Source organism: Cryptosporidium parvum, chromosome 6 (genome assembly GCF_000165345.1).
Source record: "Cryptosporidium parvum Iowa II chromosome 6, whole genome shotgun sequence".
NCBI lineage: Eukaryota > Apicomplexa > Conoidasida > Eucoccidiorida > Cryptosporidiidae > Cryptosporidium > Cryptosporidium parvum.
Genome location: NC_006985.1, coordinates 1,159,613 through 1,180,348, shown reverse-complemented (window position 1 = coordinate 1,180,348; position 20,736 = coordinate 1,159,613). Strand labels below are relative to the sequence as shown.

At 30.2% G+C, this 20,736-nt stretch overlaps 10 protein-coding genes and 1 non-coding gene across 11 annotated transcripts; 5 read left to right on the top strand and 6 right to left on the bottom strand.

Moving 5' to 3' along the window:
- Positions 1-124: 124 nt before the first annotated feature.
- Positions 125-1,581, bottom strand: cgd6_4960 (serine/threonine-protein kinase, putative; the record flags this gene model as incomplete). Its single annotated transcript, XM_001388318.1, has 2 exons — positions 125-441; positions 561-1,581. The coding sequence occupies 2 exons, from the start codon at positions 1,579-1,581 to the stop codon at positions 125-127; spliced, it is 1,338 nt and encodes a 445-aa protein (XP_001388355.1).
- A 489-nt stretch (positions 1,582-2,070) lies between these two features.
- Positions 2,071-2,859, top strand: cgd6_4950 (hypothetical protein; the record flags this gene model as incomplete). The annotated part of the gene is made up of 1 exon (XM_627820.1): positions 2,071-2,859. One exon carries the CDS (start codon positions 2,071-2,073, stop codon positions 2,857-2,859), a length of 789 nt encoding a protein of 262 aa, XP_627820.1.
- Positions 2,860-3,554: 695 nt separating this feature from the next.
- On the bottom strand, positions 3,555-4,913 carry cgd6_4940 (hypothetical protein with 2 or more transmembrane domains; the record flags this gene model as incomplete). The annotated part of the gene is made up of 1 exon (XM_627819.1): positions 3,555-4,913. One exon carries the CDS (start codon positions 4,911-4,913, stop codon positions 3,555-3,557), a length of 1,359 nt encoding a protein of 452 aa, XP_627819.1.
- A 631-nt stretch (positions 4,914-5,544) lies between these two features.
- cgd6_4930 (beta-adaptin AP complex subunit-related; ARM/HEAT repeat protein) lies at positions 5,545-8,199 on the bottom strand (the record flags this gene model as incomplete). The annotated part of the gene is made up of 1 exon (XM_627818.1): positions 5,545-8,199. One exon carries the CDS (start codon positions 8,197-8,199, stop codon positions 5,545-5,547), a length of 2,655 nt encoding a protein of 884 aa, XP_627818.1.
- A 1,057-nt stretch (positions 8,200-9,256) lies between these two features.
- cgd6_4925 lies at positions 9,257-9,338 on the bottom strand (the record flags this gene model as incomplete). The annotated part of the gene is made up of 1 exon: positions 9,257-9,338. It is a non-coding gene; the product is annotated as a tRNA-Ser (tRNA).
- A 43-nt stretch (positions 9,339-9,381) lies between these two features.
- Positions 9,382-11,103, bottom strand: cgd6_4920 (hypothetical protein with 4 transmembrane domains; the record flags this gene model as incomplete). The annotated part of the gene is made up of 1 exon (XM_627817.1): positions 9,382-11,103. One exon carries the CDS (start codon positions 11,101-11,103, stop codon positions 9,382-9,384), a length of 1,722 nt encoding a protein of 573 aa, XP_627817.1.
- An 822-nt stretch (positions 11,104-11,925) lies between these two features.
- Positions 11,926-13,689, bottom strand: cgd6_4910 (F11M21.28-like protein with 3 CCCH RNA binding domains, involved in RNA metabolism; the record flags this gene model as incomplete). The annotated part of the gene is made up of 1 exon (XM_627816.1): positions 11,926-13,689. One exon carries the CDS (start codon positions 13,687-13,689, stop codon positions 11,926-11,928), a length of 1,764 nt encoding a protein of 587 aa, XP_627816.1.
- A 635-nt stretch (positions 13,690-14,324) lies between these two features.
- Positions 14,325-14,741, top strand: cgd6_4900 (acylphosphatase, putative; the record flags this gene model as incomplete). Its single annotated transcript, XM_001388317.1, has 2 exons — positions 14,325-14,578; positions 14,627-14,741. Coding segments are annotated over 2 exons (369 nt in total), but the record flags the coding sequence as incomplete, so codon positions are not given.
- A 759-nt stretch (positions 14,742-15,500) lies between these two features.
- On the top strand, positions 15,501-16,841 carry cgd6_4890 (transporter protein with conserved Zn ribbon C11C7CxxC; the record flags this gene model as incomplete). The annotated part of the gene is made up of 1 exon (XM_627815.1): positions 15,501-16,841. One exon carries the CDS (start codon positions 15,501-15,503, stop codon positions 16,839-16,841), a length of 1,341 nt encoding a protein of 446 aa, XP_627815.1.
- A 333-nt stretch (positions 16,842-17,174) lies between these two features.
- cgd6_4880 (cryptopain - cysteine proteinase secreted, possible transmembrane domain near N-terminus) lies at positions 17,175-18,380 on the top strand (the record flags this gene model as incomplete). The annotated part of the gene is made up of 1 exon (XM_627814.1): positions 17,175-18,380. The coding sequence occupies one exon, from the start codon at positions 17,175-17,177 to the stop codon at positions 18,378-18,380; it is 1,206 nt and encodes a 401-aa protein (XP_627814.1).
- A 577-nt stretch (positions 18,381-18,957) lies between these two features.
- On the top strand, positions 18,958-20,652 carry cgd6_4870 (hypothetical protein; the record flags this gene model as incomplete). Its single annotated transcript, XM_001388316.1, has 1 exon — positions 18,958-20,652. The coding sequence occupies one exon, from the start codon at positions 18,958-18,960 to the stop codon at positions 20,650-20,652; it is 1,695 nt and encodes a 564-aa protein (XP_001388353.1).
- Between the last annotated feature and the right edge of the window lie 84 nt (positions 20,653-20,736).

The window sequence follows — 20,736 nt, the reverse complement described above, 5'->3', positions numbered from 1 at the left end:
ACAAATTAACTAAGAAAGCAATCAAAGCAATAGAAGACAAAATTTTATATATTTTCATTCATTTCAAATAAATCAAGTTAAAGTTAAACCAACCAAGAAAATACAATAACCTCTAAATTAATATTTAATTCAACATTTTTCTTACTCTTTCAATCGCATTCTTGACAGAAATTCTATTAATTGGATCTATACACAACATATCTTGAATCAGCATTCTTGTTTCCAATGATATTCCTTCTCGGTTGAAAACTAAGTTTTCAGAGTTCTCTTTTATGGATCTTAAAAGTTCTCTTGTATCTTGTCCAAAAAATGGAGGGCTTCCATTCAAGATACAATACATAACGCATCCTATTGACCAAATATCTCTTTTAAATCCATCTATTCCATCTTTGGTACATTCCAACTTAAAACACTCTGGAGGAGTAAATAACATAGATCCTTCTATTATAAATGGTAATCAAGAGTTAATTAATTAATGGTAATTATGATGATGATGATATTTCCTAGAAGTTTACTCCCTCTCCCTCCTATAAATCACCTTAAAATATAATTAAACTTACCAGAATCATATATCAACCCAGAGTCATTAACTATAATAGATGAGTTGAAATCGGAAAGTTTTACTTGGAACTTGGAAATAAACTTAAGTGCGGTATCAGACTCCTTATTTGTTGAAGGAAAGTCTTTTTTGAAGTATTCCATATATTCTTTGAGCACCAATAACTGCATTAAGGAGCTCCTCCCCAAGAAATCCGTTTTTTCTTCTTCTTCTTCCACATCTCTTTCTCTTAATAATCTTATTTGTTCAGCTTTTGCTCCTGAAGTTGACTCAAATATGGGAGCATCCTCCCAAAGACACTTTTCCTCAAACAATTCATCCTCATCTTCCTCATCCTCATCCAAACTATTCAGATCTTCAAAAGTGCAAATCAAATCTGATTCATCAACTTTTTCTGTTAAAAAGATATTTTCTGGCTTAATATCCCTATGTACAATTCTATGTTCATGTAAATAATCAACACAAACAAGTAATTGGTACAATATTATTATTGAAATCTTCTCACTATAAACCATAATCCTTCTAGAATTATTAATTACACTATAAAATTTACCATACCTATTCCAATACATCAACTGAAAAGGTAGATACTCATGAACTAGCACTATTTGATTCGATTCTGGTACCTCAATCAAGTCAAGAACTCTTGGTATACTGGAATGATTCAATTTTCTCATTATTAAATATTCCAAAATCACCCTCTCATACACAGATAAAATTATCTTTTGGTTATTTTCCATAACCAAAGCAACTTTATGAGATTTAAGACATGATAATAACCCTATTTTAAGTGTGGTTAAGATACTTCCAACACTATCCTTATTAAAAGAAAAAAGTTTCCTACCCCTATATGCCCTAAAGTAACTACCTTCACCTAAGAATCCTTCCTTTGATGAATTGTAGGCATAATTATTTAAGCAGTAGTTAACACTCAAATCGTCATTTTCTATATTTGTCTTAACTAATACCCAAAGAAAACCATTTCTATCTAAATTTAATAAACTTTTAATCTTAAAAATCATATTTTTACTCACTCGCCTTGTCTCTCTATATCTAGTTGTTTTCTTTTATATCCCTTCAATTTTCAATCTTCATCTTTTCTTTCAATAATTTTATTATACTTTAATAAATATTTAATATTATCTAAAAATTGTGCATGCATAATTTGTGCATGTTTTCCCGCCTAAATGATGCACATAATTATAAAAATTAATAAATAGGCAAATAACAAAAGAAAAGCACATGAAAATACTACCAAAAGACGGAATGTCCGGTCTATGTTGGAAAAAGAAAGTGTAAAGAAAGTGTAAAGAGAATGAATCCAAAGTATTTCATGTAGATATGAGAAAAAGATCATAATAATACGTGATGTCTAGATTATCTGGGTACCAATAAGGTACCTAAATAATATAAGATAGATTCATTTTTTACAGAGTTGTAAAAAGAGTGAGTATTGTTAAATAGAATCTGAAAGAAATAAATAGGAGTAAATTCTATAATATTTTTTCAAAATGTCAGAAACAAGAAGATCATTTTTAGGAAACATAGCAAATGGAATTGGTAACTTTATAATGGGATCAGATGAAAAGGAATATAACTTGGTAAATGTAGCAAGAGCATCAGCAACATTTGCAAAGCCAATAATTGGTCAAGTTTCGGAATTTGTTGAATCTGGAAAGAATTCACTTTCAGATTCATTTGTATGGAAAGATTACCATAGAGGTTATATATCAACAGAAGAAGCAATAGATTTAGCTTCAACAACAGCAAGGGAAGTGGAGAGTTCTGAACCAGAGGAGTTTAAGATTAGATATGAGGAGAAGATTAAGAGTAAGAGTCAAGTATTTTCTTATCCAACTCCTCGTTTGGAATCATTATCTCAAGCTATAACAGATTCAAAGGAAAAGATTCAGAAGAGTGAGTTCATTTCAAAGATTGGATCCTGTGGATATAACATATATCATTTTCTAAAATCAGGATCAATAAAAGTGTTTGTTAATATTAAAGAATTAATATGTAAAGCATTTAGCTTTTTAAGGAATTCTATAAGATTTTGTGATCAAATTATTTTCTTTTTAAAGAAGAACTGGGGAATCTTCTACAAAAAAGTGAATAAGATAATACTAAATATCAAGAATAATCCTTTGGGATATCCAAAGAAAGTCTATTATTTCATTTATGGATTCTTCCATAGAATTTATGAGAAAATTTATCATTACAGACATCCAGAAGTTCATAAGTCAAAGATTGCAGCTTTGGGAAGCTCTATTAAGAATATTGGTTGGTCTTGGAGGAAGTGATTTGGTAATAATAAATTACTTAGGAAATAGTTTATTATGAGGAATGAAGAGAGGAAAGGAATAACAGAGAAAGAGAATAAGAAGAAATAATATAAGAAGGACAAAATTTAAAAGTCTAGTTTTACTTGGTTGAATCCAATTTCTCAAATTACTATAAACTATATATTAAATGTTTCTCTATATTTATGAACAAGAAGAGCTTGGGGGAACTCATTCTTATTTATTATAGAGAGAAACAAAGAGAAAGAAAGGGATAAAATGGAGAAAAAAAGAGAGGAGTAAATTTCTAGTCCTTCTTATAAGTTTTATTTGTACATTTACTGCTATTACAAGTCTATACATTAGAAGTTAATTAAAGAAAGATGGAAATCAAAAGAGAAAACTTATTATATTTATACATTGGAACTCTTTCATTTCCTTACCTTATATTTTATTTCTATTTCTATTGATTTTCTTTATTTTACTTTTGCATGCATGCATATCTAAAAATTGGATCTCGAGACAATATAAAAATTTATGATAGGTACCGGTACCAAATATATTTATAAAAAAAAAAGAAATAGGATAGAATAGTTATTAGTTGTAAATTAATTAGACAATTATTTAGGGTAATTAATTGATTAATTTCTAAATTTGAAATCTGTTGTCAAACTAGACTATGAGAATGGTGCATGAATTGAATAGGCGGGAAATGTTTAATAATTGAGATGATTTTGTAGACTTAGATTTCCATGTTTGTTTTTTCTCAATAGGGCTTCATCGTATTGCTGGAATTTAATAAAATCATTTCTAGATTTCCAGATTATAAAAAAAAGTATGATCTTCCAAACAAAGTTAAAGAATGTAAAGACTTTAGAGAAATTGCGAAGGTCACCTTCTTCAGAGCTAACACTCCATGCTGGAAAGAATATGTTCATCCAGAATATATCAATAATAAGTGAAATAAATATGGAATAAAGGATAAACTTGAATCCATTATTAGTCCATCTAGAAGAAGCAAATCCCTCATTACCAAGATTACACCAAAATATATAACAAGTTGTCAAAGAATCCAAGTAGCATGATCTTGTAGCACTAGCAATCCATTGAAGAAGAAATGAAATAAAGATTACATATTTGTAAAGTACTTCTGGGCCATTTATTTTAAATTGAGTTAGTGAGTTATCCAGTTTATTTGCTAAATAATCTGGAACTGATGATAAATAAGAATATAAAGAAAGATTGTTTGATTTTGGTAAGAAAGGTTCATCTAAACAAGCCAGTTCATTTTGATAAGTATTCAAATCCTCCATTTTCTGATCTCTTTTTTGCTTAAATTCTCTTACATAACTTTTATATAAAATATGTCTCGAATATAACCATTGACAAGAAATCAATAAAGATCCTATTACAACTTCATCAGTATTACTGTAAATCTCCTTTCTCAATTCATGTTTTCTTTGGTCTGCAAGCTCATCTAAGATTACATTGCATCCTCCTAGCTGCAAATTACTTCTACTATCCAATAATATTATATCTAAAATATTTGCCTCAGTTGCAAATTTTCTCTCAATCTCAAAACTGAACAACTCATTCCAAAATACGCACTTCTTATCATGTTGATACCTTTTCCATTGAGTCTCAATTACTTGATCCTGACATTCCAAGTGAACCTTATATCCTACCTCCAAATTCATCTCTTTTTGTAAATCTAAACTGACCACTTGAATCATTAACTTGCTTTCCTCTTGGTCGTATTTACTTGCAACATTCTCATACCTCCTCAAATTATTCTCAGCTTGCTGTCTAAGTTGTTCCAAAGCTTCAAACTCCCTAAAACAAGTGTCTAACATTGTCTGAAGTTCCCATCTTCTTTTCAAATAGTTATCCTTAATTTGCTTTCCACTACATTTATCTATATGTGTTGGCTTTATTGATAAAAATACGTTTCTCATCACATCTCTATTAAATCTTATATTTGAAGTCTTTACTCTCTCCAAAACTTCTTCTAAACTATAATACTCGCAATCTTTTATACCCATTATAGCAAAATATTCCCCTAAATCCCTATTCATTTATTATTACTTTAGTTAAAACCTTATCCAGAGCCTTTTTGATCTCTTTAGACCCCCACACACACTTACCTCTTAATCTGTTGAACAAAGGCCTCTCTATTCCTCTGCATTGAAAGAGGTGTTTCTGAAAATATTGGAACTTCCATTTTTCAATATTTTTCTATCAATTTCCGCTATTGTTCCTTCTTCTCCTTGTGTTATCTATTTATAGGTTTTGGCGGGAAATACCCAACACATTGCCAGTATTATTTCAACCTATTATCCAGTTATATTAACAAATCTTATTCATCATAATTTTGACTTAGATAAACTCATTCTAACCATCAAAGTCTGCAAATTAGAGCTTAACTATGTAGAATTTCTATTTGTATTCTTCAATAAACCCCTTCTTTTCGAGCGAGTTAATTATTCTAATTTTTTATTTATCTCTTTTCCTCTAATGCACACACATTATAAACCGTCTGCCACTACTACAGAAATTTCTTATCCTCGCAAAATCGTATTGTCCACATGCAAACACGTCATCTATTTTCTTGTAAACTTTTTTGCATGCATGCACAAATTACGTGTGAAATTACTATTTAGGAAAGTAAAGAAATATTAAAATTGAATAAAATAATAAAGGATTATACTAGTAATCAGGGGTTTGTAGTCGTCTTATATTTGACTCAAAAATGTTTCTAATACAAGACCAAGTAAAGTTACAGTGCAGTGAGATATTTAAGTCTTCTGTATCTTGAGTATCTACCTTCATTTGAGTTAATATGTAATGTACTTTTTCTGAGTTTGAGTAATTTATGATAATTTTACACAAAAGAGGAAGATCTATCGAATTCTGAGAGTCCTCTACTATACAAAATGTAAAAAGTTCAAAGGATCTCTCGTCTACTTCTCCTGAAGCAATACAAATTATTCCTTCTGTAGCTAAGTTGTCCTCAAAGAGAGCCATAAATTCAAAGTCTTCAAAATTAAAATGTTCAATTTCTTCTTGAATCTCTAAACTATCATTAATTTTGTTCCAAAGTCTCTCAAATTCGTCAGGCTCTACAAAAACTGATTCTTTTAGCTTCAAATCTGTTGAATTTTGTGATGCTTTTAAAATATTATCACTTATTATTACTTTCCTATTTTCAATATTGTTAGAATCTTCTAATTCTGTTTCTGTCTCATCATTCTGGCAATATCCAAAAAAATCAAATTTTATTCCCATTTCTTTATATTCTTCAGATATTATAGAACATGTATTAAACTTTTGAAATAGATTCTCATTCTTCCATCTATAAAAGTAATCTTTGAGAATAGAAACTGAAGGTGGAAAGTTTTCATTAGTTTCATAATATATTGAATCATTCAAAATTATGTTTCTTGCAATCTTGTAGTCAAACTGTAATAATCTATAGTAAAATAAAGCCAAATCCTTAACATCTGGATAGTCCATTCTTTCTATTGAAAAGGCTAAAAGTCTTCCTAATACTGGTCTCACATCTTCAGGAGAGTCAAACAAAAGCCTACAACAACTTGTAATAAGAATACTAAATATATTTGATGGTCTATTTACCAAGTTTTCTATATTACTTGAATCCTTCTCAAAAATATCAAGTAAATTTGTTACAACATAATCTAAAACTTCTCCTTTGTCACAATATACATAATCTGGGAATTTTGCCATAATCCACAAAAATGAACAAATACCACCAGTGTTAAAGCTAAGCTTCTCCACAAGTATCATATAGAAATATCTTCCAACAACTTCTTCTATTACCCAAGGAAAAGACTCTGAAACTAATTCAAGCCCCATTAAAACAGGGCTAAGAACTTGTTCTTTTTCTGATTCCATTAAATCCTTTGAAAAATTTATATAGGATTTAATTATATGATCATTTTCAAGTGTCTCATGGGGATTAAAGTTATCTGAATCATTATCAACTTTGATCTGAATATATTTTATTATTAAGATCGACATTAAATAGGCAGATTTATGTATTAAACAAGAATTCCCAAGTTCATAGGAATAATGGTAAAGTTCTTCTAATATATGTTCAATATTATCTTCAGAAGTTAAAAAAGGAATTAGGTCCAGTTTAATATCTTGAATATAAAAAGGATCTCCATTTCTTAACATAAGTAATTTATATTCATCATAATAAAAGGATAATATTGAAGATGAAGAATAAAAGCATTTGTTTTCTTCTTTTACAAATACTCCATCTTTGGAATAATTTGAAAAATATGAAAACAAAAGTCGCATATGTGAGTAAACTATTACTGAGATCTCCGGTATAGAAGTGGATGCATGAGTAAAAAGTGGACCCTTAATTCTCTGTATTACTTGAGAAAATAACTTTGGATAAGGTTTCGTCAAAGAGATGAATATTTGAATACTTATTAATAATACATTAACACTTGAATGCCGAATTACTTCTTCTAAAGCATTTAATATATGAAAAACATCAGAAGAGGGTACCTGTTCCTTAAAATTGGTTTCTGAAGAATATGATTGATCTTGTTGAAGAATATTTGAAAGATTTTGAAAGATGAGTTGTAAGATATGATATTGACTCCATTCATTAAAAGATTTAATATTGTTAAGAATTTTGATAATAAATTGCTTCGTAAAAGTTGCTCCTCCTATTTCTTGATTAATTTCATTTAATACATAAATTAAGTTAGTAATTGTATTTGGATCTAATTCGGTATTTAACATACAAATTAAAATGTCCAATATATTAGTATTGAAGAAATCTTCTTTAGAATATTGAAAAAACTTGAGACATCCCATTACAGCAGTTTTTCTGACATATCCAACAGAATCACTCAATCCATTCTTCAGAATAGGCTCAATATATTCAATAGCAATAGGAATCTTAAGCGATGAGAAGCTTCTTAATGCAAGACTCCTAATAACAGGATCTTCATCTTCACTATCTTTTCTTAAAGTATTTACCATCAAAAGAGCAAGTTCTGAATTTCTCTCAGCATAATGAGTAAGATATAGATATATGATTTTCTTCTCAACTTGGTCATGTGTAGCACTAGCAAGAATCATTAGACTATAAAGAGAAGAGACATCTACACCTAGAGTCATTAATGCAATAGCTTTTTGGAAAAGCTCAATCCTCTTTTCTCTATCCTTAATCAGAGTAATATCTTGAAGTTTCTCATATAAATCATTAACTTCTCCTCTTCTATGGTCCACAAATAATTCGTTCCCATTTTGGTTTTCAATATTTTCCTCAGCTGCAACTGCTGTATCTCCATAATTAATAGAAACAACTCCCTTTCGCATCTATTCGTTGTGAAATAATTTGGGTATTTTTTGAGTTCCCACAAATTTACACAAATTTTTTTTTTTTTAAAACTTTTGCTTTCGCATACCGGTACTTAAAAATGCCGGTATAGGATTTTAAGAAATTCAAAAAAAATTACGTGTACTGCGCCGGTATATAGTTGAAAAAAAGGGTAATAAAATAATAATAAAATTATATTAAATTCTAAGTGATATATTAAAAAGCTTAAATTGATGTAAATTTTTCGATTTTTAAAATTTAATGACCAAACGAGAATGATTGGAGATGCATTTTGCAAGATATTAGCTTTTAGATTTTTATTTAGTTGACTTTAATGAGGAAACCCCTCAGAAATAGATAATATGAATTCTTTATTTATCTTTTAGACTCAAATAATTAATTTACATAATATCTAGTAAATTATCTGGTAAATTTTTATAAAGTTACGGAAGTAGGCTTCATTAGAGATCGTTCACTAGATAGGAAGCAAAAGAATAGAATCCCCAGGAAAACGTGAACACACATCCAAATCATTATAAAGAATGTAACAGGATTTGACAAAAAATATTCAGACACAGTTTTTGATGTATATGTATCAGGATCTAATGCCAACTTTCTTTTTTCACTCTGAGCCATTACTTTGTGTAACATTGATAATAGTATGTAAAAGTAGTAAATTCGGGAGATATTATTCCTTAAATAATATCTATAACTCAAATTTGTCTTCATATTTCTTTTATTCTTTAAGCAATCACTTTAGTCAATTCACAAGTTTTATTTAAACTCTAAAGGTATCAATAGGTATTTATTACAATTTGTGTGTAAAAAAAAAACTAGTTGGCGCCGATTTTTTATTTTCTAAAAAATAAAATATTACATGATAGTTATTTTTCAGGGTTAGACTTAGGTAACTATGAAAGAGATAAAATATAAAAATAAAATTTGATTAATTAGTTAGCTACTTCTTTCCATTCTTTTTTTAAAAGGATGGACCAAATATAATGGTAAAAAATGAGATTGTTAATTAAAATATATTACTTTAAAAACCTAAAAAACCGTCGACCACAGGATTCGAACCTGTGCGCGGAGACCGCACTTGATTTCTAGTCAAGCCCCTTAACCACTCGGGCAGATCGACTCGTCACAGGAACCCGGGACAAAGAAGATTATAATTTAATAGTTTAGCTTAGTATGTCCAAGAAAGTTCTTAGCTTGGACCAAATGAGCGTTCTTTTTGAATTAGGAACATAAAAGCAGGCCTCATTTCTGGTAGTATCAAAGATAGCAAAAGAAAAGAAGCGTGTCAATGCCCAAAAAATGAGAGAGATGAGCATAAATACAAAGATTGATCTTGAAAAGTTGCTTCCTTCGTGCATGGAAACTTGTATTTGATATCTTGCAGCTTCAAATTCTCTGTTTAAATCGATACTTTGATCTATAGTTAGTGGAGTGGGGTTAGAGTCGCCACTAAAATAAAATGTGCTTTTATATGAATTATTTAGAGTTGCTTTGTCAACCTCTTTATGTTGATTCTTTTTAGGATTTTTGTTTGGAAAAGTATCTTTTTTTTGAGTAACTTCTTCACTAAATAAAGTATCACCATTTACCTGTGATGAAAGAGCTGCAGCATATTTTTCAACAATTGACTTAAATTTGGATGGAATACTAACTTTTGAAGGTAGTTGTATGGAGGGTCTATAATTATCATAATTTTTAATATATTCAGAATTAAAATCAATACTAATAGGCTCTTCTAGAGAAACCAAATCATCATTTTTTTCTTTTTCATTGGTCTTGCCTTTCACATTAGATTCGAGTTGGATAAGTGAAAATGGCAAAAGTTTAAAATAGCCATATAAATTCTGGCGATTACTAATGATCTTTTGCATTAATGGTGAAATATTATTAAACATAATAGGCTTTATCATCTCTTCGTAATCTTGGATTGTATAAATATTAGGAATATTCTCGGATCTTGTGGAAATATGATTACTTAATTGAATAAGCGATAATGCTTCTACCTGATATAATGACCTGTCTTTAATATTAATTGCTTCCATTTTAGAGATAGATGACTTAAGTTGCTCAACATAAGCTTCTCCTTTATATAAAGGTGATTTTGGGTCCATTCTCACTTCATTGCACATAGGACATAACAGAGGCATTGGACCTCCAATAATAATGTCGAGATTTTCGCCAATTGTGGGATCTTCAACAATTTCCGTTGGAAAGTGTTTAAAGTTTTTTCTTAAACTGCATTCTAAATGCCTTCCAAAAATTCGGTGGTCTTTTGCACATTTATTAACCCATATCCTGCAATTTTGTACTTTATTTCTTTCAAATCTAACTAATCTCCTGTAACAAGCTCCACTGGTTGTGATATATATAAATGGGATGACCAAAAGTAGAATAAAAAACAAATTCAAAATTCTGATAATTATTGGTAATATCTTGCAGCAAAAACCCAATACTCTTGTTCTTTTTGATGGAGAGAAAAAGTAGCTTCTAGGAATTCTGCTGAAAAATTTGAAACTGAATCCCAATATAAATGATAAGAATGAAATTGTCAAGCTTATTATTGATAAAGAATAAACTGAGTATATTAATAATATGTAAGATCCCGGAATTGGTATCATATTAAACATTGGAGTAATCCCACAATGGGTGAATGAACTCCCTGGATCATTTGGATCATTCACAAAATGATCATAGTTGTTGTTATCTGGGTTTGAATTAGCTATCAATCTCACAAAAACGAGCGCTCCTGCTCCATAGATTAAATACAGTATTGATTGTAGATGATGCCATTCCTTCAATCTCCAACTCTGTCTGCCTTGCTTAAAGTCCTCCACCCTTGTCTTAAAGCTCTTTTTGATTCTTTCAAAAATTTCATTACTTTTCATATTATCTCAACATTTATGTTGTATTTAGTGATTTTTCCTTTAGTTGCAATATTTTTGATTTTTTGACATTTTGCGGTCACCCTTTGCACACTTAACAAAACACCAATTTTGGGTGTTTAATAAATTGACCTTTGTATTATTTATGCTAAAAATTCTGGTTGATTTACAATACAAAAAACATTTAGGTCTAATATTGCTACTTTGCAATATTTTGCTGTAATCCCGTCATTTGAATTTTACCTTAACCTCTTTGACTTGTAAACCTTGAAATAAAATCAATAAATGAAATAAAAACTGACTCTCCTACTTCTCAAAAACTAACATCGTCTTAGTTTCCACATCTATCGCAAAAATAACTTTTAAATTGCCATAATCTCTTCTTCTTTCTTACATTTCCGAGATTAATTTTAATCAAACTACAGACACAAGAATTAAAAATACAAACATACAGAATAAAATGTTGTCCACATAAAATTATTACACGTAATCAAAACACCGGTACTAAATTTGCATGTGAGTATTGCGCATGTAGTCAATAATAAAAAAAGAAATGCATGCAAATCGTAAAGATAAAAATTAATTAATACAAAACTTCATCACTAAGAAAAAAAACAATAAGTAATCTAGGCCCAATTAAAGAATAAAATTGTTTAGCTGATTCCTTTATTTAAAAATCACAAACAAAAGAACGTTAAGCATGAATTATCTCGACCATAATTGATTAATTAGCCGAGAAAGTACTAAGGAGAAAACCAATAAGAATAAAGCTGTAAGCATGAAATTTAAATTTTTAATAAATTAATAATTAGCTGTAATATCCTTTCATTTCCCTTCCGTCCAAAAATCTCCATCTCTGGTACTTGAACCAAGTAAGCTTGGATGAAACAGATTCCATGAATTATCTGTACAATCGATCTTTAAGTTAATATCTGATCTATTGTACAAATTATTAATGTCCCTTAGTCCCATCTTGTCATGATTAGGAACATTGTCATTAATAAAATCAAACCTATAATCATCAAAATAGTTGTTTGATAAGAAAAGTTGAGAATTAGGAGTAACTTTGACTTCATTCTGACATCTTATTGCATCTTGGTGAGATGTAGAAGGAATAGGATTTGAATTTAATTCTGTAGAAAAGTTACATGGACTATTGCATGCACTTGAATCTCTATTTTGTTGAGTATTGTAAATCCCTGTAATTCCAAAAGCAGGATTCGATAAACTCCAATCTGAATCATTGTTATTCATTGTCTCTAATAACTTTTCTGGAGAGTCTGATAATGAAAGCAATTGTAAGTGCATTAAATAAGACATTTGTTCGACACTTGCCCCATTTCCATAATCATCAATACTACATAATGGCTCTTGAACCATTTTATTCTTTTCATAGTCGATTAGTCTATTATTTAATAAATTCTTATTTCTATCAAAGTAGCCATTCCATGCAAATCTTCCAAAATCATAGTTTGGTAATAGTGACGAAGGATCTGTATTGTCATTTAATCCTTCATTACATGGAAAATTTAAGCCTATTGCATTATAAGGAGGTGGAGGAATATTCACATTATCTCTAGCATGAGCAACTTCGTCTCCATCTATAACTTTAGGAAACGCACTTCTTGTATTCGGAGAAGCACCTCTAGCTCTATCGACTTCCTTTCTCTGAAAATCTCTATTTACAGTTTTACGAGCATCATTCTTAAATCCTGTTGAAGCAATGTGATTTTGAGAATGTAGAGGGGTCTCACACCCTGTTGATGGTGTAACAGGAGACTCATTTGTATTGTTTATAGGAGTTAACTCTCCCTTTAATAATTCATGATTTGTAAATTGTCTATTTTGATTATTAGAATTTGCCTTATTGTGATTAAAACTACTTCCCCTACCACCCTTTTTAGGTGAGTTATTTGTACTTGATGCAGATGTTTGAGATTTATTCCTTAAAGAATATTTACTATTTTGACTCTTTGTTTGATCCATTACAGGTGCTAGGCTTGAAGCGGTCATATTTGAATGTAAAGGAGAATTTGATGGAGATATTGGGGAAGTTGTAACGTTACTTATTATAGCCTCCTTATTCCTTATAATTATGGAGTCATTCAAATCTTCGGATAAATCAATTTCATTGAATTTATTACAATCATGAACAAGTCTTTGACGTTCAATTACTTCTGGTCCTTGTACTGGGTCAAATTCTATAGTTTCTGGATTTCTTAATTCATCTAAGCCATGAGCAAATGGACAATAATGTTTTGTACATAACGGATATTCGCGACATAATTGAGTCTTATATACTAAAACATGATACATTTGCTCCTCTTTTGTATGAGAAAACATACACATTCTGCCTCTTTGGCAATAGTTCTTAACACGCATCTTCTTATTCTCATTCTGGAAAACTACATTAGGACATAAGTTCGGTCTATACGCATATTCGTAAGGATTTCTACGATGCCAGGAAAGACAATGTGAAAAAGGACACCTCTCGTCAAGCTCGCATACTCCATGTAAAGCCTTTCTCTCACATATTCTTGTCCTGAAACGTGAAAGTTCAGTCATACTCATATTCTGGCTCAAAGGCATTTTTTCAACTCTTTATAAATATTAACAATACTATTTAATATATTAAAACAATAAACTTAGATATTCAGTTGTTGAAGCTCAATTGTTGAAAATATATATATTCCGTTTCTCTGAAGAAAGTCTTTGGTCAAAGAACATAATATTACACTTGTAGCTGTTATATTTAAGCGTTAAGTAGTGAACTCTTACTCCTCGTCTCAAATTCCTCGGAAAAATTTAAATCGACCTTTTGTAACCTGATGGTTACCCAACAGGATTATTTTTCGACCGACGATTTAATGTTATGTCTCATTAAAATGTCAGATAATAACACGTATAGTGCGACCTAGGCAGTTATACTGGGTCCATAGTTATCCTGTATCGTCCATTATAGTCTAATTATACATATCCAAGATTGGAGAGACGCGGGAAACTTATATGACGTATTATTTCTTGTGATTTTGAGGAACATATCAGTGTTTGTCTATTGTTGGATATCGAATAATACGTATTAATTTGTGTATATTTTTAAACGAGGCAATTTACCATTTTGGTGTGAAAATAAATTTTTTTTCAAAAGATATCGCTCTTTGATTATTCGAAAATATGCTGGCTGTTGGCGCCAAACAGATTTATTAAAGGCACAATGTGAATAAATAATCTTTAATAGTAAAAAAAAAAAAAAAAAAAATAATAATAAGAATAGATTGTGTTCAATTGTACATAGCTTAGACGTTTTAAGAATGTTAAAGTGTGAGTTCGAAGTCTTTGGTAAAGTCCAGGGTGTTTCTTTTAGGAAATACACTTTTCTTAAGGCTAATGAACTTAACGTCTTTGGATGGTGCAAAAATACCCCTTCTGGTACGGTTATTGGCGAGTTGGAGGGAGACGAAGATTCTGTTATCAAAATGTATGTTTAATTACACAAACACTAGTATTATTTAATGCTTGTCTTTAGGATTGATTTTTTGGAAAGGGAAGGTAGTCCCGGTTCCACAATTGAAAAGTGCGTAGTCTCCAATCGTCGTACTGTGGAAGAACACGCATTTAACTCATTTAGAATAAGATGTGATGCTTAAATTTTGAGCATGTCTTTTAATTCGCTTCCACCATTGGGTTTATGGGAAAAGACGGCTATTGATTGTCCTTTGTTGGCTCAAATAATATAAATATTGAGCTCCTTATTGTTCTGAACTAGACAATTTGGCTTGATACAAATGGCTTTAGACAGATACTTTTTCTTAGCCAATTTCACAAACTATACATATTTAAAGTAGAAGCTTCTATGAGATTATATACCTTTAATTTTTGAGTTTTTATTTTCAATATTCGTAACTGATGAATATGGCTCAAATTTCCCGCCTAATTATTTATAAATTGCATGCAATGTATTTCGTAATAATAAAGACAGAACTACTAAAGGTGGGGAAGTTGGGAATTAGAATGGATGTTTATTGGATTTGGTATACATACAATTAATAAAAGATAGTATTCAGTGTGTATTTGATTGGAGGAAAAATTAAGAAAAGCGGAAATAATGGAAATTTAGGATTTGATAAGGAAATCAGAACTTAGTATATTTTTTTTTAGAATTTGCTTTCAAAAAGATAAAAAATATAATTCCTGCATGCAAACCTAATCACCGTTGCATGCAGGAATTCAAATTAGAATTTTTAGTTGGGATGCCTAGAAACATATAAATTAAAAGCTAAATAACTTTTGTCAATACATTTCTTTTTTTCATGTATAGATTACTGGTTTTAATAAGTTGAGATATATTCAGAAAATTAAAGAGATTACTTTTGTTGGAAGGTTAATCAGTTCATACTAATATGAATGGCTCAGGAAGAGAGTTATTGTTAGGGAGTGAAAGCGAAAATGAGCAAATTCAAATAATAACATTAATAAAAAATGGAATGAGTGCACTTAACGAAGGAGTTATTAAACCATGCAAAGAGAACTTTTTTCTGATAGTTTGCATGATGAGCCTCTTAATTTCTTCTGTATTTAACTCAGTATTTTTCAAGAAAATGACTTCAGCAATGCCAAACCATGTTTGGTTTTTAACACAATTAACTTCTGCTTTATATATCCCATTATTTGGATTGGTATTACTGATTTCATACTTTAGAGGTGAGCTTTCAAGAGATAATTTAGAGTTTCCAATGTCAAAATTTTGGATGATGGGATTTTTTGACGCATTTAGCAGTATCTTAACTCTACTTGCAAGCACTCACACATCAGGAGTGATGCAAGTAGTTCTTGGACAAATGTGCACTCCAATAACTCTGGTTATGCTTTCATCGATATGTAAGGATCGATTTCATAAGTTACAATATATTGGAGCAACGGTTATGGTGATGGGCATATTTATAGTAAAGTCGACATTAATATTAGGGATAAGAAAAAGTAGCGGAGCAGAAAATTCAAATCAGTTGATATTCAATATTCTATTTGTAATTGCATGTATTCCAGCTTCAGCCAGTTCAGTTTACAAAGACCTCTCATTTAGAGAATACTCGTCATTAAATGAGAATTATCTACAATTTTGCGTTGCAGCCACTCAAGTGATCATAGGATTTATATTGGTACCAATCAATAGTTTGTCTATTCTTGGTCCTCAGAAAATAGAGATGAATCAAATTCCTTCTTTATTATTTGATGGAGCAAATTGCCTTTTTTTGAAGAGAAACTCAATCACTGAAAGCTGTGGAGGAGAATTACAAAGACCATGTGATAACTGTAATTCAGCACAATTTCCTGTCTTAATATATTTTATTGCAAATGTAATTTGCAATGTTTTCAGTGTATTAGTATTGAAGCATGGGACTGCTTCAACAGGATTTATTGTCTCAACTCTAAGATTACCAGTTACTACTTTGGTATTTTTTTCTCCAAGATTAGTAGGGAAAGAAGCAACTGAGCCGAAAGTGGAAGACTTAATTGGAATACTTATTTTAATTCTAGGATTAATTCTCTATAGACTTGGATCAGTGAAGATTAATCAGGAGGAAGAGGAAATACAGACGGAAGAGGAACCAGAAAGAGATTACTACGAATTAAGTTCAATGACATATTCCAAAGAAACAATTGATAAAATTAAAAGTAATACTTCGTCAACTACTTGTTCCTTTAATATAGAATATGATTCATCTCATTTCCATAGTTCATAACTAATTAGCAATTATTTTCAGAATTTAATTCATTTTAAAAAAGATGAAAATTTTTTTATTTTTTTTAATGACTTTTAAAACTTCCTAATTTCTCAATGTATTACTAATTAATAGAAAGTTTGTTTTATTTTCATGTGGATAAATGAATTATTTTCTCTATACCGGCATTTGCATGCAATTTTGTATGACTAAAATGTAAATAATTATTTGCATGCAATTATGTGGGCATGTCATAGTTTTTCAAGAATAATAATAAGATGACATGACAAGATATTCAAAAAAATTTGATGATTATATGTTGAAGTTAATTGAACTAAAAAGTAATTAAGTAAAATGGACATAGGAAACAACGTGGAAGAACATCAGGAATATATTTCTGGACCATACATTGCATTAATTAATGGCACTAATCAACAAAGGGAACCGAATAAAAAGTTGAAAAACATAATAATTGCAACGTTGATTGCAATCTTTATAGTTTTGGTTGTTACTGTATCTTTGTATATTACTAATAACACCAGTGACAAAATTGACGATTTCGTACCTGGTGATTATGTTGATCCAGCAACTAGGGAGTATAGAAAGAGTTTTGAGGAGTTCAAAAAGAAATACCACAAAGTATATAGCTCTATGGAGGAGGAAAATCAAAGATTTGAAATTTATAAGCAAAATATGAACTTTATTAAAACAACAAATAGCCAAGGATTCAGTTATGTGTTAGAAATGAATGAATTTGGTGATTTGTCGAAAGAAGAGTTTATGGCAAGATTCACAGGATATATAAAAGATTCCAAAGATGATGAAAGGGTATTTAAGTCAAGTAGAGTCTCAGCAAGCGAATCAGAAGAGGAATTTGTTCCCCCAAATTCTATTAATTGGGTGGAAGCTGGATGCGTGAACCCAATAAGAAATCAAAAGAATTGTGGGTCATGTTGGGCTTTCTCTGCTGTTGCAGCTTTGGAGGGAGCAACGTGTGCTCAAACAAACCGAGGATTACCAAGCTTGAGTGAACAGCAATTTGTTGATTGCAGTAAACAAAATGGCAACTTTGGATGTGATGGAGGAACAATGGGATTGGCTTTTCAGTATGCAATTAAGAACAAATATTTATGTACTAATGATGATTACCCTTACTTTGCTGAGGAAAAAACATGTATGGATTCATTTTGCGAGAATTATATAGAGATTCCTGTAAAAGCCTACAAATATGTATTTCCGAGAAATATTAATGCATTAAAGACTGCTTTGGCTAAGTATGGACCAATTTCAGTTGCAATTCAGGCCGATCAAACCCCTTTCCAGTTTTATAAAAGTGGAGTATTCGATGCTCCTTGTGGAACCAAGGTTAATCATGGAGTTGTTCTAGTTGGATATGATATGGATGAAGATACTAATAAAGAATATTGGCTAGTAAGAAATAGCTGGGGTGAAGCGTGGGGAGAGAAAGGATACATCAAACTAGCTCTTCATTCTGGAAAGAAGGGAACATGTGGTATATTGGTTGAGCCAGTGTATCCAGTGATTAATCAATCAATATAAGCATTTCAGTGTTTGACTAAGTAATTCTAATATATTTCAGCATTCTCAGAGATAATTTTAGTTCAAATGAACAATCTATTCATATATATAAGCATTCCATACTTAATTATTTATTGATTTTAATAAAATGTTTGGCTAAAGAAAGCAATCAAGATAATTTATGGACGTTCTATTGTTCTTACTTCAATAATAATCCTTTAAATTAAAAAAGCCAACAAAACCGACTAATTAAACTTTAAATCCCTAAATAATTGGCAAATTCTTATTAATTTCAATTATTGAATATTCAAAAATTCAATTTTGCCCCTCTGCATAAGCCTGCTGCATGTAAGCGAGTACGTAAAGTATATTATACGTGTAGGTTTTTATTGACCACATGAAAATAAATTGGAATAAAAAATATAAAAAAGGGAAAAAATAATTATTAAGAATTAAAAAGGTAACAATCAGGTATAAAAAAATATATGTAGAATGGACAATTAAAATCATTGAGTGATTAAGTTAGGAAAGGAACGAAATGCTCAAACTAAGGCTTTAAATTGAAAGTGAAGAATTGTATGAAATAAAGTGAGAAACCATGAAAAATTCATGTAAAGTAACTAAAACAGGTCAAAAATGCATAAACTTGACAGAAAGCCACTTCAAAGAGATAGTTTCAGAGTTGGAGAATGCAGCTCATATCATTACAAACCAAAAAAGTGAGATTGAATCTTTAGAAATGGCATTAAGTGCATCCAGAGATGAGATTGAGCTTTTACAGGAAAGTGATAGGGCTTTAAAAAAAGAGAAAAAGAAATTAGCGATGGATAGTCAGAAAATTTCAAGTGCTCTAAGTAATGAAATTGAAACACTTAAAATGGAATTACAACATACACAAAAGCAGGTAGAGGTTTGGAAAGGCCGAACAAGTGAATCAAAAGCTTCCTTAAGGAAGTTCTTAGAGTCAACAATCATGGATTCAGGTGAAGATTCGATCAATAATGGAACATACATAGAAAGTTATGAAAGTACAATAATGAATTTAAAGAATCAGTTGGATGAACGATTATTAAGAATTGAACAGTTGGAAATGAATTATCAAAATGTTAATTTGGAAAGAGACGAACTTTCTGGTGAAGTTGCTAGTTTGAAAGCCAAGAATAAGGCAAACGAATATGAATTACGTGAATTGAGAGAAAAACAAAGAAAAGAAGAAAATGAGAGAAAACGTTTCAGTATGCGTGAAGAAAAGTTATCTCACGAAATTGATAGTTTATGTAAGAAATATAATGCAGAAATTGATGAGTTACAAAAAAAGAATATCTTATTAAATGATGAGATATGGGAATTAAATCGCATTATTAAGAGTAATAATAATAGCATTAAGGAATTACAGGATCAAAATTCAAATAATAAGAAGTATTATGAATACTATATTGCAGGTAAAAAAGTGGAAGATTTTATTACTAGTAAGATTTCAGATTTTGAATCTTCTGTGAGAATACAGTTAACGGCATTAACAAACTTGGTGAATAAATTTGAGAAGAACAAGATGATAAAGAAAAATCATCATTCAATCAAGGGACAACAAAACCATCCTGTTCATACTGGAAGAATTACAACGGAAATTCAATCATTTGTTCCAGTAATTTTAGGCGAAAACCAAAAATTGGATACTTCTGAAATGGAAGAAATTAATCCAGGAAGAAGGAATCAAGAAAATCATTCATCTAATTTAAGATTATTTGAGAATAATGATTCTTTGATAAATAATAATCCATTAACAATAGCAACAACAGCATCTTCTGGAATTATTACGGCTAATAACAGTCAATGTGTAAGCAACAACAATTCAAATTCTCCTTTCATCTTGTCACAATCACAATCACATTCAAAATCTGTGGATTTAAATTCTTTACAAGGTTCAAATACAGTCCAGAATGATTTTACTAACAATGAAAATATTTCCTATCAAGAATTGGCCGAAAATATTCCCCCAAATTATTCAGAATTAGTAAAAGAAACTATGAAAGTTTTAACTCAAGCTTCCAAAGATCACCAATCTATTCTAGAGAAGATTCAGTACCTCTCAGATAATATTGATGACGACCAGGTAATCAATCAAGCTCAATATTACCAAAATAACAGTAAAGTCCTACAGAATGAAAATACTTTTGAAAATGGCGCTTACTATTCAATTGGGAAGGAGGAGATCTACATTAATAGAAAGCAGCCAATTGAGGATGATAATTGTTCAGAATCAAGTATCATTTCATTTCTAAGTGAGCTTTAATGAACAATGTCAAGAAACTCATTGAGGATTAGAAATAAATGTATATATACATATGTATATATATATACACATACATTTAGTGAG